At 44.5% G+C, this 16158-nt stretch overlaps 1 protein-coding gene across 1 annotated transcript; it reads right to left on the minus strand.

Annotated features, from left to right (window-relative positions):
- Positions 1-2638: 2638 nt before the first annotated feature.
- Positions 2639-10559, minus strand: LOC136632446 (transcription factor HES-5-like). Its single transcript, XM_066607342.1, has 3 exons — positions 8633-10559; positions 8375-8555; positions 2639-4718 (listed from the first exon to the last, which is right to left on the minus strand). The coding sequence occupies exons 1-3, from the start codon at positions 8708-8710 to the stop codon at positions 4453-4455; spliced, it is 525 nt and encodes a 174-aa protein (XP_066463439.1). The 5' UTR covers positions 8711-10559; the 3' UTR covers positions 2639-4452.
- Positions 10560-16158: the final 5599 nt, after the last annotated feature.

Here is a 16158-nt window from a genome sequence, read left to right on the forward strand (position 1 = left end):
ACTATTAATTAGATTTGGGGATTGTATCTACCAGATGCTGCATGATTGCAGCTTTCAGCATTGTTACTTTGTGAAGTGTTATGCAGTGATTATGTGCAATTTAGGCCTCCCGCACATGGGCGGCACGGCATTGGCGCGAGAAAATCGCAGCAATATCGCATTGCTGGTCTGTGCGATATATCGCTGCGTCTTCTTGCGGCAATACCGCGATTTTGTAGCGCTACAAAGTCGCGTGACTTTGTAGCACTACATGCAAGGATTTTCAGGGGGGAGGGGTGGTGGCTTGAAATAGAAGCCCTACCCTGAAAATATACCCTTACTGCTGTAAAAAATTTTTATAAAAAAGCATACATCACCTAGAAGCACTGTTTATGGCTTCGCTGCACCTTCTCCCCAGGTCAATGGCACTTGTCTTCTTCTTCTCTTCTAGCCAGGGATTGAAAAATCCCTGCCTCCTGGAAGCACTGGCTGTAATTGGCTGACACTTAGCCAATTACAGCCAGCACTCGATAATTGACTGTGAATGGTTCATCGAGCGCTAGCTGTGATTGGCTAAGCGTCAGCCAATCACAGCCAGCACTTCCAGGAGGCGGGGATTTTTCAATCCCTCGGCCAGAAGAAATGAAGGATAATAGTGTCGGGGACCTGGAGAGAAGATGCGGCTTGGCTGAAGGTGCCAGAGATGTGATGTATCTGGGTTTTTTTTTATTTATTTTTTCCGCAGCTAGGGCTTAAGGCCCATTTAGACACAACGATTATCAATTCGTTGTGTCATTTACAGCTCAAGATGATCGATCAAGATGAGCGATCACCTTGCGCTTTGAGCGGAGGATGAAGAAGACAAGCGGGGTGTCCTGCATCCAGCTGTTCTCCGCTTGTAGCACCTGACTATTATGCAGCCAGGCGCTCTGAGCTGAGGATGCAGAAGACAAGTGGGGTGTCCCCGCTGTGTCATAGCCAACTCCCACTGCGGAATGGTTAGGGCCGGGTTCTAAGTTTACATCCTGCTGCATTTAATCAGTCAGGATGTAAACTCATATAGCGTTAAGGGGTTAATCATTTCTTAGTAAAAGTTATGTTTTAAACTTGTCTTGCGGTCAGCATTGACAGGGTCAACAGCCATGATATGAGTTACCTGCAATTTTAGCTGTTGCTGGCAGGTGTTGGCTGTCAAAGAGAGCCAGTACTCACCATTTATGGAATGGGCTCGCCGCATACACGGCTATGCTGTGGATATCGAAGTATGTGCAGTTAGGAGGTGTCGGGAAGGGGTTAACTATGATCACCTTGTAATTCCACAACTTGTGTGTGCTCACATGTAAGATGGGACAACTTGCCTTCAGTCCCGAAAAAAACTTTCTGATATTCTAGGGTCCTTAAAGGGGTTGTCCCGCGAAAGCAAGTGGGGTTATACACTTCTGTATGGCCATATTAATGCACTTTGTAATATACATCGTGCAGTAAATATGAGCCGTACAAAAGTTATTCACTTACCTGTTCCGTTGCTAGCGTCCCCGTCTCCACGGTGCCGTCTAATTTCAGCGTCTAATCGCCCGATTAGACGCGCTTGCGCAGTCCGGTCTTCTCCCTGGTGAATGGGGCCGCTCGTGCCGGAGAGCTGCTCCTCGTAGCTCCGCCCCATCACGTGTGCCGATTCCAGCCAATCAGGAGGCTGGAATCGGCAATGGACCGCACAGAGCCCACGGTGCACCACGGGAGAAGACCCGCGGTGCATCGTGGGTGAAGATCCCGGCGGCCATCTTAATAAGGTAAGGAAGAAGTCGCCGCAGCGCGGGGATTCGGGTAAGTACTAAACGTTTTGTTTTTTTTTAACACATGCATTGGGTTTGTCTCGCGCCGAACGGGGGGCCTATTGAAAAAAAAAAAAACCGTTTCGGCGCGGGACAACCCCTTTAGTGTTAAAGGGGTTTAACACTGCAATATTTGCCACAATGTGATCAATTCTGGCCATGAAACATGTAACATTTCCCAGATCCGTTGCTGCCGATTGTCCATGGCCATACCGGTAAAACGCTGCAGGTCTCCCCGCAATTTGAGAGCATGCACTAAGAGAGGACATGGTGCGATTTATCTCCCACATCGCATAGCATCACGGTGTGATGCGGGAAAACATCATCTGTATGACCCCCATTCAAAAGAATGGGTTTATATTTGTGCATCTTGAAAACACACAAATCTTGCACGATTTTAGCATCTGTGTGAAACCGGCCAAACAGTCACACAAAAAATTTCAAAATCTGCTGGATGTTTAATTTCTGGAGTTTCTATTGGGTGCTGCAAATTGCATGTGACCTGAAATAGTTGTGCAATTTCAATGTAACCCCAAGTCACAGACAACTGGCACACAGTTTGTAACCCTAGCTTTTGTATTTTTTGCTTTCCAGTAGATGGCGCTATATCACACACAATGCCTTTGGAGTTTGGATAGGAAGCGTAAGCATTGCTCCATGCAGAACCCTTGTGATTGGCTGTAATTGGCAGTGGACCCCAACCTTCAGTTCTTCTCTGGATGAAAAACTACAACTACAAGCGTGCTGTTAAGGCATACTGGGAGCGTTAGTTCTGCAACGGCGGATAGAGTCCATTATCCCAATGCAAAATAAAAACTAGAACTGGATTCACGTTTAAAGAAATAAAGATTTATTATAAACTTTCGACAGAGATCTGTCCTCCAGCATATATGAACATTTACACCCACATGCATCTTCTATAGACCATAAACTGTACAAATATTACAACGTTTATACAAGATAAACACATTATAAATCAAGCGTATATATTGTACATTGAAGGTAGCAATTATACTGTTGCCATAGGCAACGATGAAGGATCTCAAAATCACTTCTTGTTCCTTAGTGGAAATATTTCGGTACACAGCCAGTATGTGAGTCCGTGTCAGTCAATAATATGGCACAGAATATAAGACTGTATCCATTACATTACATGTTCCATTATGTTGGATGCATTCTTCACTATATGCAGTCCATTGTTTGCCAAAATATTAGAATGGTCTGCAAAAAATAGGCCATGTACAGCCTGGCTGGTGTACGATTATACATAACTGCTTGCTCAGGGCTATAATATATAGTTCATCCTTTTGTGGAAAATGTAATTTGTATGTAAGTAATTAAAGGGGTTGTTCACTTTCAAAAATTCCTTTAATTAAGGTGGCCCTACTACAATTCATGAGAAGTCCCATTGCTTGGACCAACCATGCAGAGATGCTTTTGCCATCTCAAGTCAAGTGACGGCTATAGTTCGTGGTGGATCTCTGCTCTGGCTAACAGATGGAAGGCCCAATGAGGAGACCCCTTTATGTCTTGACATGCCATATAAATAGAGGGTCTCCAAAGATGATATCCACTTTAATATCTTTATATCAACCTCAGTAATGACCAACCTGTAGCTCTCCAGCTGTCCCAGCATGTGGTTGTTGGGGTATGCAGAGTAGTGGCTGTACAAAAGCTGGAGAGCTAGGAGTTGGAGATGATTGATCTAAGTGATTTCTTCATTATGAAGCAGACACTCATAGACACACTAGAAGTTGCCCTTTTGCTGCAAAACTTGATAGACCTCCAGTAGAGAGGATCATCTGATCTTCCGACCAGCAGCTCCAACTCTTTAATTGTCCGCCATTCAGAGACAGGTGGTGCCATCGTTTCCAGGCGCTTGGCTGAAGGACATTTGGTCTCATGTTGCCTATTATGTGTATTGCCTTTGACACCCACCGTCGCCCCCATTTGCAGTGATGTGGTGAATGTGGGCACTGGACTTCTACAGATTGGAACTGGGTTGTCTTCAAGCTTAGTTTAGGCACTGACAAGGGCCATGTTCGTGTCTGGAGATCTAGGGGTGAGCGCCTCATTCCCACTATTGCTGTGGAGGGGTTGCACACTGCCCCCTTCTGGTGTGATGGTCTGGGGGTCCCAGACCTAGTAGTGGTACGAAGGACAAAGACAGCTCAGCGATATGTTCAGGACGTCCTGCAGTAACATATGTTCCTCTCTTGGCGGCTTCCAGCAGGATAATGGTCGGCCGCACACACAAGGGGGTCACAGGAATGTCTCCACAACATTGGCACACTTCCGTGGCTGCCCGGTCACCAGATTTATGCCTCTATGCCTGCCCTTATCACATCTTGCATCCAAGCTAGAGGCGGCCCAACAGAGTACTAGAACCTCCCTTCAAGTCTTCAATTTTCCACAATAAACTATCCTTTTGCTCTGATATTGTGATCACTGACTTACAACACATTACAGTCACACAGAGAAAGTTTCATTCCATTCCGACAACTTCTAGGTGCTTGATTTTTTTTGAGAATGAATGTATCTTCCAGAGAGAAAGAACAAGGAGACTTGTGGTCAGAGCAGTCTCTTGGAAGTCCCAGCCACTCATCAATGTGCTATGGCTCTTAGACATCATTCGGACATTCTACCAGGGTCTCCACAAGGACTTTGTGTCGGCTATGAGTGGGTGTTGCTGCTGATGCTTTGCCGGCTCCGAGATGGGCTTAGGAGGTGGTCGGAGGCAACTGAGATTTCTTGTTTGGCTCTCCAGCTGGTGAAAGTGATTGAGTAAGTTGACCTGTGCCTCCTGTCCCGTGTGATGGACTGATAGATAGGAGAGGGTTTCATGAAGACACTTGGAATAGCCGTGTTTGTACTCCCGGTTATCTGGTAGATGAACTGATCTCATTCCTGAAAAATAATATGAAACTGGTAAAAACATTGCAAAACTGTACAGTAGGCTGAAGTCAGCAAAAATGGCAATGACAATTTATATTAGCCATTGAATTGCCATACCTTCCAATATTTTAAGCCCCCTCCAACCTGGAATGGGTTTTACAAGATTATTTCCTCCAGAAACAGCGCCACACCTGTCTAGAGGTTGTGTCTGATATTGCTGGACAGCTCTATTACCCCCTTAAGGAACAGGCTGTTTTGTTCCTTAGGCCTCCCTCACACAGGGAGTTTGCAGAAACGCAGCGTTTTTCAACGCTGCGTTACTGCAGATTCCGCCCCGTTTCAGCAGTGCTGGCATACTTTATGCCAGCATTTTGGCTGCTTTTTCAGCTCGGCTAAAAACGCAGCCAAGGATGCTGAAAATAAATTTAAAAAAGCAATACTCACCTAGCCGCTGCAGTCCGGGTTGCGTCCGCTGGTCTCTGCCGCTGATCCGGGTTTCCACTGCACTCAGAAGTCTATTGCTGTAGGCCAGGTTTGAGAACCCTGCCTCCAGCAATAGAGTGCTGTGTTTGGTTGTCGGCGCTTGCTCGATGCCCAATCACAGCCCTTCATTGACTGTCTCAGCCAATCAGAGCTTGCCGACGCTGATTGGCTGAGACAGTCAATGAAGGACTGTGATTGGACATCGAGTGCGCCGATAACCAATCACAGCACTCTATTGCTGGAGGCAGGGTTCTCAAACCTGGCCTACGGCAATAGACTTGGGAGTGTTGGAGAAGCCCGGATGAGCGGCAGAGACCAGCGGCCACGACCCGGACTGCAGCGGCTAGGTGAGTATTACTTTCTTTTTTTTTCTACCTAGCCTAGCTGGCACTGATTTTCGGGGTGAGCGCTTCTATTGCAAGCCCTCACCGCGAAAATCGTCGAGCGGTTGACGCTGCCAAAAACGCGGCACCAAGTGTTGCCGCGTTTTCAGCAGTGATGAAACTGCTGCCCATTCATTTTAATGGGCGACGCAGGGCTGAAAACGCCCCAAAATAGAACATGCATCGCTGTCAAAGCGCAGCGTTGCAAGGCGCTGCATTTTCAGCCCTGTGTGAGCAGCCCCATTGAAATGAATAGGAATGTTGTACAGCGTTTAGCGCTGGGCTGAAAAGGCAGCGCTAAATGCTGTATAAAACGCCCTGTGTGAGGGAGGCCTTAAGGACCAGACACTTTTTAGGGATTTTACCCATGTGGTTGTTTTACTGCCCTACTTTGTTTCCTTTAGCTACCAAAATTATTTTTACTGCGTTTTTTTTTTACCGTGACATATGGGGCGATTTTTTAAAATATCTTTTTCACTGACTTTTTTTTTTCGTTTTTCGTTTTATTTTAGGGTAAAATGCTAAAAAAAATGATTTTGTTTTACATTTATAGTAATTTTTTTTTATTTAGTATATTTATGCTAAAATAAAGTATGGGAACGGGTTCCTCTATTTGTACGGTTTTGGTATACAGGGCGCATACAGCAACGGTTTTTGTTGGCGTCTGCTTTGTGTTATTTTCTTTCTTATGTATATATTGTTGTTTTATTCTGTAATTTTGTTTTATTTGTGTATGTAATCATGTTTTTTTACTATCTATGTCCCCCATGACGTCATATAAGACCTCTGGGGAACCTTCTTTTTTTTTTCCATTTGACACTTTCCCACTGTAGCTGGGGCATCCATAGGAGCCCCAATTACAGGGAAAAGCAACCCCTGTAGTGACATTTGTCACTGGCAGAGTTGGCCAGGGTCTAGTATGACCCTCGAGCTCTGCTGTAGCAGGGATCCCTGGCGGTCACGTGACCCCCGGGCTCCCGTAGTGAAAGTTACACAGTACTTTCGCTTTCTAGTATACAGTGCTAATTGAGCACTGTGTACTCAGGGAAGCAGAAAGCAGAAAGGGTTAAATACCCCTCCTGCCTTCTCCTCCGGGTTATCAGCTGTCACTAACAGCTGATAACCCGTTCCTGCCTCTAATTGATTGCAGAGCAAGAGGGTTAAAGCGCCGCCGTAATTTTACTATTGGCGGTGCTTTAAGCACAGGACCAGGCGCCGTAAATTTACCGCGCCTGATCCTTAATGGGTTAAAGTAAATGGGGATGAGATGCAATACTACACCAAACCTTTGGACAGGTATAGCACTGTTTTTCTAATCTAAACAACCCCCTTCTTGGTCTGTAGCTGGATGCTATGAACATACTGCCTGGCAACCTCATATAAAAGGCTGTTGTTCGTAGGCCAGGTATCTACCAGCTGTGTTGGCAGCAGAGATGAAGAAAAGTTGCTTGGCACAAGTTCCATCATGTAATTCGTAGTCAGTGCTGATGGTGCCCCAGGGGGCCTAAAGGTCCCTCCGCCACATGAGAAGATAGCAGTAATATTTTTTGGCGCATTGTCGTTTAGGCGCCCAGGATCTACAAGTTTCAGCATAGATACATCTTTTTAACTAGTGGTACATGCAGTCAAGTAGACCTAATGCGTTGAAGTTTATAATACCATAGTAACATAGTATGTAAGGCCGAAAAAAGACACGTGTCCATCCAGTTCAGCCTATTACCCCCCCAATGTTGATCCAGAGGAAGGAAAAAAGAAACATTATTATAAGACTACAATAGATTAGGCCTGCACTACATACTGCCACAAGCGGCTCGGCTGAGGATTTCTGCTGGCCTGTTACATGACTGATGTCAAGAGGGTGATCATAGTCATATCACAATCCACAGGTTAGTCATGTCACACTATGGTAAACTTTACTTGGTAAAGGACCTCCCTTGAATAACAGTCATGTGACCAACGCGGGACGGGATAGCCGCGCCAGTTGTGTGTTCAACACCACTTTCACGTCACGCAGTTGACGGGCACTATCCTCTCACTTGCTGCACAGCCAGTCACATGACTGTTATTCAGAGATGGTCCTTCGGCCCTGGGAATGGCAGTATGAGGAGCAGGAAAGTGTGCAGTGGTGGCTCCGAATCTTTCTAAGAAGGATTAACCGTTTGCAATCCAATTTTGGATTCAGGGTTTCCTAGGGGGCTTTCTCTTTCTGCCATTACACAATGGTGCCATCTGCTGGCTAGAGCCAGTACTGCTGTATGGGACATGCTGGAGCGGCCCCCTGACAACAGAGCGGCCAGTAATTTACAGTAAGAATATCCTGACGGACGTCTTCTGACATCAGAGCTGTACAACCTTCAATTATAATGTCTTCAGACGTCAGACAGTGGATTGGAAAGCGTTAAAAGGGCAGCCAAGCTTGCATATTGCAACAATTCTCTGCATTGTATCATATGGTATATTGCACTCGTACATATTCCAGCTCATGATGGTTTGTGACTTTACAATTACATTGTAATCAAGTTGGTGCAGGGAACTGAGCACTTTTTAGGAGAGTAAAAAAAAATTTTGGGGGGGGGGGGCAAAAATTAGTGATACGGTAGGTTTTCAGCAGCTCACTTTCTACTTAAAGGTAATCTATCTGCAACCGCGAGAGGTTTGCCGATTTTAATTTTGGCCCCTACCTACAGGCCTGCAATAAATTATAATTAGGAGGTGTAATACCCAATAAACCCACTAGGGGGTAGTTGGTACACTTCTAAAACTTTTCCAGCAACCTATTTTTGCAGCAGTTTTCAAACTTACCCTGGTTGATGCCTATTTTCTGCTGTTTAAGGAACTGAACGGCAATTTCCAAGACATCAGCCTTCTCTGGCTTTGAGCCTGGCTGGAGAAGCTGGAATTCTTGCTCTAGTAGTTTACGTAGTTGGTTGATGCTGCTGTTAATGCGGTCCCTCCTCATCTTTTCCACTACTGGCTTCCTCATCTATTCAAGGAAAAATATATTTTGATATCCATTGTAAAACTCTAGTTATTAAAAAAAAGGAATGAATAGGAATTTACCTTATTTTTCTCTTTGGAGGCGACCTTGTCCACAGCATATTCCTTTGATAAGAGGCACAAAGCACCATTCACTTCCATGATCACAGGGTTTATCCTTACTGCGATTGTTCTAGCAAAGAGTGAAGGTCAATTTATACCCCTTCCCCTGCATGTGAATGTATGGGTGGCAGCCAACACATGGGTTCCCACACTCAGTAACCAATCACTGCAGCTTCAGGACAACAGCCACTTTCATTCATGCTTCTGAAGTCAGCTTCTGTAGCCAAAAAAGAAAGCACCCCCTACACACACTCCACACTCTTCCTCTCCAGATGCCAGGAGTGTGTGCTGTACAAAGGACACAGGGCTGCTACACATGGCCTGCCTGGCTGTCAAGACCTGGGAAAGTCCCACCCACAGTGTTTGCAACCTGCTGCTACATGAAGGGGGGTAAGGGACTGCCACATAGCAGCTCTGTGTCACAGTGATTATACCCCCAGGGTGGATGCGAGTGCTGCGTTATACCCGACATAGACCCAAGCCAGTGCAACAACAGGCAGATCTGTTTAAGTCAACCCTAGGGGGAAAGCTATTTACATTGCATAGGTTATTACTGTAACTGTGTATGTGTATGCGTCATGTGTACTGTTGTGTTGCATGCTTTATCTGACTTTATATATGAAGTGATTTTTGCGTTGGTGGTCTTGGTCTCATAATGGGGCGGAATTGCGCATGGACCTCCTCAGTATCATTTTTCAGGATGATGGCGGAGCTTCAGCCCTGGTCATCATTCCGCTGGGAGTTTCTCTCCTGTTCATCATTCTACAGGGATCATTGCCACTTCTCCTGGTGCTGCAAGGCTATTCACGCTCCTAGTACCACCAGCACGTTTGGGTCCATATTCCCCAGCCACAAGAGCGATGTTCTACCCAGCATGACTGATGAAGGGGTTCACCCAGAAACGCATATCTGCTGGATATCAATTTATTTAATAAAAAAAGAGGTTGGATAATTTATCCTACTTCTTTTTGACATTCATTGGAGAGAAGGCCTTGATACTAGGTTTTTAGTCTTCACACATTCAACTTGACCACCGTTGGTGGATCCATCTGGTTGGCATTGCCTTCATAGTGTATTTTGGTCTAAACATATACATTTTTTTCAGCCCATTTTGAAGTTTCTGAGCCCTGGATAATTGTCTGGATCTCAGGTCCTTGACATTATTGGGTTTACTCCACCCCTTCTTTTTCTCTCCTGGTCATCATTCCACAGGAGGTTCCTTTCCTGGTCATCATTCCGCTGAGGGTTTCTCTCCTGGTAATGATTCCACAAAGGGGTTTCTCTCCTGGTCACCATTCAGCTGGGGGTTTCTTTCCTGGTCATCATTCAATAAGGGGTTTCTCTTCTGGTCATCATTCCACAGGGGGTTTCTCTCCTGGTCATCATTCAGCAGGGGGTTTCTCTCCTGGTCATCATTCCGCAGGGGTTTTCTCTCCTGGTCATCATTCCGCAGAGGGTTTCTCTCCTGGTCATCATTCCGCAGGGGTTTTCTCCCCTGGTCATCATTCCGCAGGGGGTTTCTTTCCTGGTCATCATTCAATAAGGGGTTTCTCTTCTGGTCATCATTCCACAAGGGGTTTCTCTCCTGGTCATCATTCCGCAGGGGTTTTCTCTGCTGGTCATCATTCCGCAGAGGGTTTCTCTCCTGGTCATCATTCCGCAGGGGTTTTCTCTCCTGGTCATCATTCCGCAGGGGGTTTCTCTCCTGGTCATCATTCCATAGGGGGTTTCTTCCCTGGTCATCATTCCACTAAGGCAGACCTGGGCAAAGCACGGCCCGCGGGCCACATCCGGCCCGCTGAATAGCTCGGACCGGCCCGCAAAGAGTGTCCTGGTGACTCACCAATGAGTCCGGTGTCAGCAACGGGAAGCAGCGAAACTATGCACTCCGAAGCCTTGTCCATTTTGTTCACTTCTGTGCTGTGCTAATAGTTATTCAGGCCTTACTTATTCAAGCACCTCTACCAATGACGTAGGCTTGAATAACTTTATTAAACAGCACATAAGTTAACAAAATGGACAAGGCTTCGGAGTTTGTAGTTTCACTGCTTCCCGATGCTGAGTAAGTGATGCCACTGTAACTTCTGAGTGCCAGGATGCTCGTTGCGGACCTTGGGGAGTGCCAGGACAATCGTTCCACGCTCGTCATTGGTAAGTGTCAGGACTTTTCCCTTTGCATTGTAATTAGAATAATAATACTAATAATATTCACTTTTTAATCTCTCTTCTTGGGGCAGCTCTCTGTGCCCTCTCCTAGGAGCATACTACTGTGTATTAAAAAAATCTATTTTCCGAGGTTAGCTGTTAACCCTTAAATATGGCGGCTAACATTAAAAAAAGAAAAATTGATGCAGAATGCCGAGTTTTTAACAAAGAATGGACTTCTAAATATCTATTTACTGAAACCAAAGGTAAAGCTGTGTGTTTAGTTTGTGGAGAGCAGATAGCTGTATTTAAAGATTACAATTTGCATCGCCATTATGAGACTAAACACGGAGAGAAATACAAGAACTTGACGGAGGCAGAGCGGGCACGGGTATCTGAAGATTTGCTAGCAAAACTGCAAAGTCAGCAAGGATTTTTTAAAAAGCTTCACTCATCCAGGGATGCAGCCGTAAAGACCTGCTTTGTAGTATCCTACAAAATTGCAAGAAACAGTAAGCCATTCTCTGATGGGGAGTTTGTCAAAGAATGTTTGGTGGACTCTGCAGCGCTAATTTGTCCTGAGAAAAAAGAAGCATTCGCAAAAGATAGTTAATTTCATCAGGGCAAGAGCACTAAATCACAGACAATTTGTTGCACTGTTGGAGGAGCCGTATTACAGCGCCATTCATTTTCAATGGCGGCCGTATTCTGGCCGCAAATCGGGCGGCTGGAATACGGCCCCATTAAGGCAATGTGCATGGAGCCTTCGTATGTTGGTCTGGCCCTCTAAAACCATTCCAATTTCTCATGTGGCCCCATGGGAAAATTAATTGCCCACCCCTGCACTAAGGGTTTCGTATGCACAGAGCAAACTTTGGAACTTTCTGGTGGCATTGGAGAATGCAGGGGCACAAGGACATTGCAATTCAGCGTGCCAGAATGCAGTTTATAGTATGCCTGTGTTCAGTATGTAATTGCCCTGTGAAGTGGTTGGACCTTCCAGATATGTGATGCTGTGTTAGAGACCACTTATTGAGAGAAGTCTATTGACAAAGTTTTTATATCATGGGTAAAGGCCAACGAAGTGTGAGAAAAAGGTAAGCCTATAGAGAAGTGACACCTGTCTAGACAGTGAAAGGCATGAGTCCGCAGCTAGGAATAGACTGAGGTCCAGGCCAATGTGGCCATAATGAGCCACAGAGGGACTGTTGGTGCAATGGTTGTGAAGCGCTATCATAGCAAGTATCCCTGAAACCTAGACCGGTTCAAAATGAGAATTCTCTAGACTAGAGTGGCCCTAAGTGATCGGGACAATCGCCACCACTTGTTTATTCCAACTAACCTGAGGAGAGTTTTCCTGTTAAGAGACTGAATGTCGTTGAAAGACCACTAAAGTTCAGAGAAGCACACTCACCATCTGGGGTAACAGACAAAATTAAAAAACACAGTGAAGTTAGTCATTGCCAAGGAACTGGAATCGTAATTTCCTTAGGCGTACTCTTGGGTCACTCCAAGACTGCACTCAAGGGAGAAGTTGTGTGGAACCCAACTGTTCTGTTGGTATTATTGTTGAAGTACTGTGTCCCTTTGTGAGTAACCACCAAGACTTGTGCCTTTCTTAAATTTTAACCATCAAGCTTTTTGCCTCTCAGTGAGAAAGTTGTTTTTTAGTACCTTCCTACTGTGTCTGCGACATCCTTTTGAGGTATGTATCCACTGCACCTTAGAGCAGAGGATCATGTTCTATGGGTACATTATGCAGTATATGAGTATGATCTAGATAAATGGGTAATGTAGGAAACAGACCAGCTACTATAGGTGCTGCTCACAAGCAGCTGGCACATATAATGCCAAACCAGCTCCAAACGGCACAACTTTTATTTCTAATAAGGGCTACATGTTTCATCCCTGAAAAGGGATCTCCTTCTTGTGCCTAAAAAGAAAAAAACCTGTTACAGGGTTGAAACGTGTAGCCTTCATTACGATTCTGTGTGGTTGTACTCATCTCTGGCATAACCTCAGCAGGTGGGAGCATTAACTATTGGTGTTCTTCTCTTTTCGAATCTCCTTTGGATTTACTGCTTCACAGAGCACCCCCCCCCCCCCAATCACCACTACCACACCCTTTTTGTCTTTTTTCCTTTCCTTTCTCCAAGATTCAGGTCACCTAGATAAGCAATAATTTAAGTCATGCTTGGGAGTTGTAGTTTCACAGCAGCTGGGGTCCTCTGATTTAAAGGAAATGTGTTGCTGGATTTGATTCATTAGTAAGAGTTTTTAGAAACCTGCATTCCCATCAGATTTGTGCAAATCAACTTTTACTCCATTGACTGTAAAGTTACGCCCATTTGAGCGATATCACACGGCAACAATGTCAGACCCTGAGGCACATTAACTGAACTAGTCATTTTGGTTTTGCAGATAATGAGCTCATCACCATTTATCAGAGGATAATATGTCTACAAGACAGCAGAGCTTCTGTCCTCTGACCTCCAATGAAATCAGCTCTGCACACACGGCACATACTAAGGATGAGGATGCCCAAGGGGGCTGTCTGCGAGGACACTGTGTGACTGGAAATACAGGATCTGCTGCTGCTTCCAGATTCAACATAGAGTTACAGTTAACTGGAGGTTAGGAGCCCAGTCATCTCTCACAGTTGGGGAAGATCTGGGTCGGTATGATTTGGATGGATAGATAGATAGATAGATAGATAGATAGATAGATAGATAGATAGATAGATAGATAGATAGATAGATAGATAGATAGATAGATAGATAGATAGATAGATAGATAGATAGATAGATAGATAGATAGATAGATAGATAGATAGATAGATAGATAGATAGATAGATAGATAGATAGATAGATAGATAGATAGATAGATAGATAGATAGATAGATAGATATGAGATAGATAGATAGATATGAGATAGATAGATATGAGATAGATAGATAGATAGATAGATATGAGATAGATAGATAGATAGATAGATAGATAGATAGATAGATAGATAGATAGATAGATAGATACTTGAATTTGCATGAAACTAATAAACTATAATAAGTTATGAGAGTGAGAATTGCCTTTCCCTGTATTTTGTGACAGTGTGGTGTCTTGTGTTGTCCCCTGTATTGTGTGGCTTTGTGTAGTAGCTTTGGTGGATACATCTCGGTGTATATTGGCTGTCTCAGGGGATTGCAGCTACTATTCATATGACCTCTCTCCCGGTGGGAAGTGTCCTTCTCAGTGTTATGATGCCCTGGGCCTTGTGTCCAGCTCTTGTGTCCGCTGTGTATTACCTCTATGTGGTTCCAGTTGCTTTGTGTTTTGGACATTTCTGTGTATGTTTATATGGATACATCTCTGCTGAGCACATCTGATGCCGAGTCCTTAACATATGAAAGTCCAGGCTTAAAGTGGGGCACATTGTTAGAAAGAAGACTATTGATAGAAAACAGAAGCTGTACTTTCATCTCATTCATAGATAAAGTCTGTATTTGTAGTGAAATACCCAATATTCATTATTATGTATGATGTATATCAATGTAGGAGGAAATTGCTACAAATGTACCTTAGGCCCAATGCACACGGACGTATTTGCATTGCAGAGCCCGGGGCAGGCAATGAGACAAGAGCTGGACACAAGGCCCAGGGCATCATAACACTGAGAAGGACACTTCCCACCGGGAGAGAGGTCATATGAATAGTAGCTGCAATCCACTGAGACAGCCAATATACACCGAGATGTATCCACCAAAGCTACACAATACAGGGACAACACAATACACAGCCACACAATATAGGGGACAACATAATACACAGCAACACAATATAGGGGACAACATAATACATGGCCACACAATACAGGGGACAATACAATACACAACCACACAATATAGGGGACAACATAATACATGGCCACACAATACAGGGGACAATACAATACACAACCACACAATACAGGGGACTACATAATACAGGGGACAGGCAATTCTCCCTTCCATAACTTATTCTATTTTTTGTTATTTTCAATTAAGCTAAATCATCATGAAAAATTCTCCAACTTTCTGAAATCTATCTAATCTATCTGTCTATGAGAATCTGGCTGGGAGAAATAGATATAAACTAAATTTTAAAAAAATCTATGGCAGAATTGATGCGTTTTCTCTCCCTACAATCATAAAAAAATAATAAAAGTTTTACAATATAGTCTATGTACCCAAAAATAGTACCAATAAAAACTAGAGTTCGCCACGCAAAAAACAAGCCCTTATACGGCCGCGTCGACAGAAAAATAAAAAGGTTATGGCTTTTGAAAAATGGAGATGAAAAAATGCCAAACATTGTTTAGCCCTCAACACCAAAATAAGGGGTTAAGCAATTCCTTAGGGCCCTTTAACACAGGCCCATAAGTGGTTCAAATTCCTGCATTTAGAGGGAATCTGAAAGTTTATCATTCAGTGTGAATGCTGCCCCGATTGAATGCCAAATGAGAATTTTGTTTGCTTCTCGTTCATCGTTGCATGCAGAAAACCGAACGAGGGCTCGGGCCGTGTAAACAGGCAATCGCCCAATTATGAACGACAGGCTGCCTACTGTGAATGGAGGCAGGCAGGCCAGAACGATCCCTGGCCCACTCCACCTCCATTCACTAGCAATGCTCATTCCTGTATAAAAGCACAAAATTATTTTGGTTTGAGCTTTCATGTCCACGATCACATAATACATGGTCAACGTCCTGTGCCCTGGAGACCCCGCACACACCAACACTCTCAGCTGCCAGCTCCGCTCTGAGCAGGAACGATTAGCGCTGGGACGACCTGTTGGGCATCTACGCTCGACAAGTCGTCCCGTGTAAAAGGGCCCTTACTATTCTGTATATTTACATGTTCTAATCACTTGAGAAAGCAGTTGTTTGCATAAGAACTAACACCTTCTCAGTACTAGTGTATCTTGTCTCCACCACATGTATGGGTGGAGTCCTAGTGATGGGCTGTATCCGCCCAGTGTACGCCCACAATCTACTGATTGGTTGGTAGAGCAAGGTCCTAGCAGCATGGGGAGTGAGGTTTGCCTTGGATGGAGGGTTAGGGTTTGTTTCACTGTTAGGCTTACATTATTATCTGTAAATGCTTCCATGTTTATTCCCCCCTCGGCACTCACATGGAAGCATTTACAGCTAATCATGTAAGCCTAAAGGCCCATTTAGACACAATGATTATCGCTCAAAAATCGCTCAAAGCCGCCTTTTGAGCGATAATCGCTGTGTGTAACTGCACTGACATCATGCAGTTTTTGTTAAACCATTGCTCATAGTTGTCTTTCAGCATGCATAAAGA

The sequence above is a fragment of the Eleutherodactylus coqui genome, chromosome 6 (genome assembly GCF_035609145.1).
Source record: "Eleutherodactylus coqui strain aEleCoq1 chromosome 6, aEleCoq1.hap1, whole genome shotgun sequence".
Classification (NCBI taxonomy): domain Eukaryota; kingdom Metazoa; phylum Chordata; class Amphibia; order Anura; family Eleutherodactylidae; genus Eleutherodactylus; species Eleutherodactylus coqui.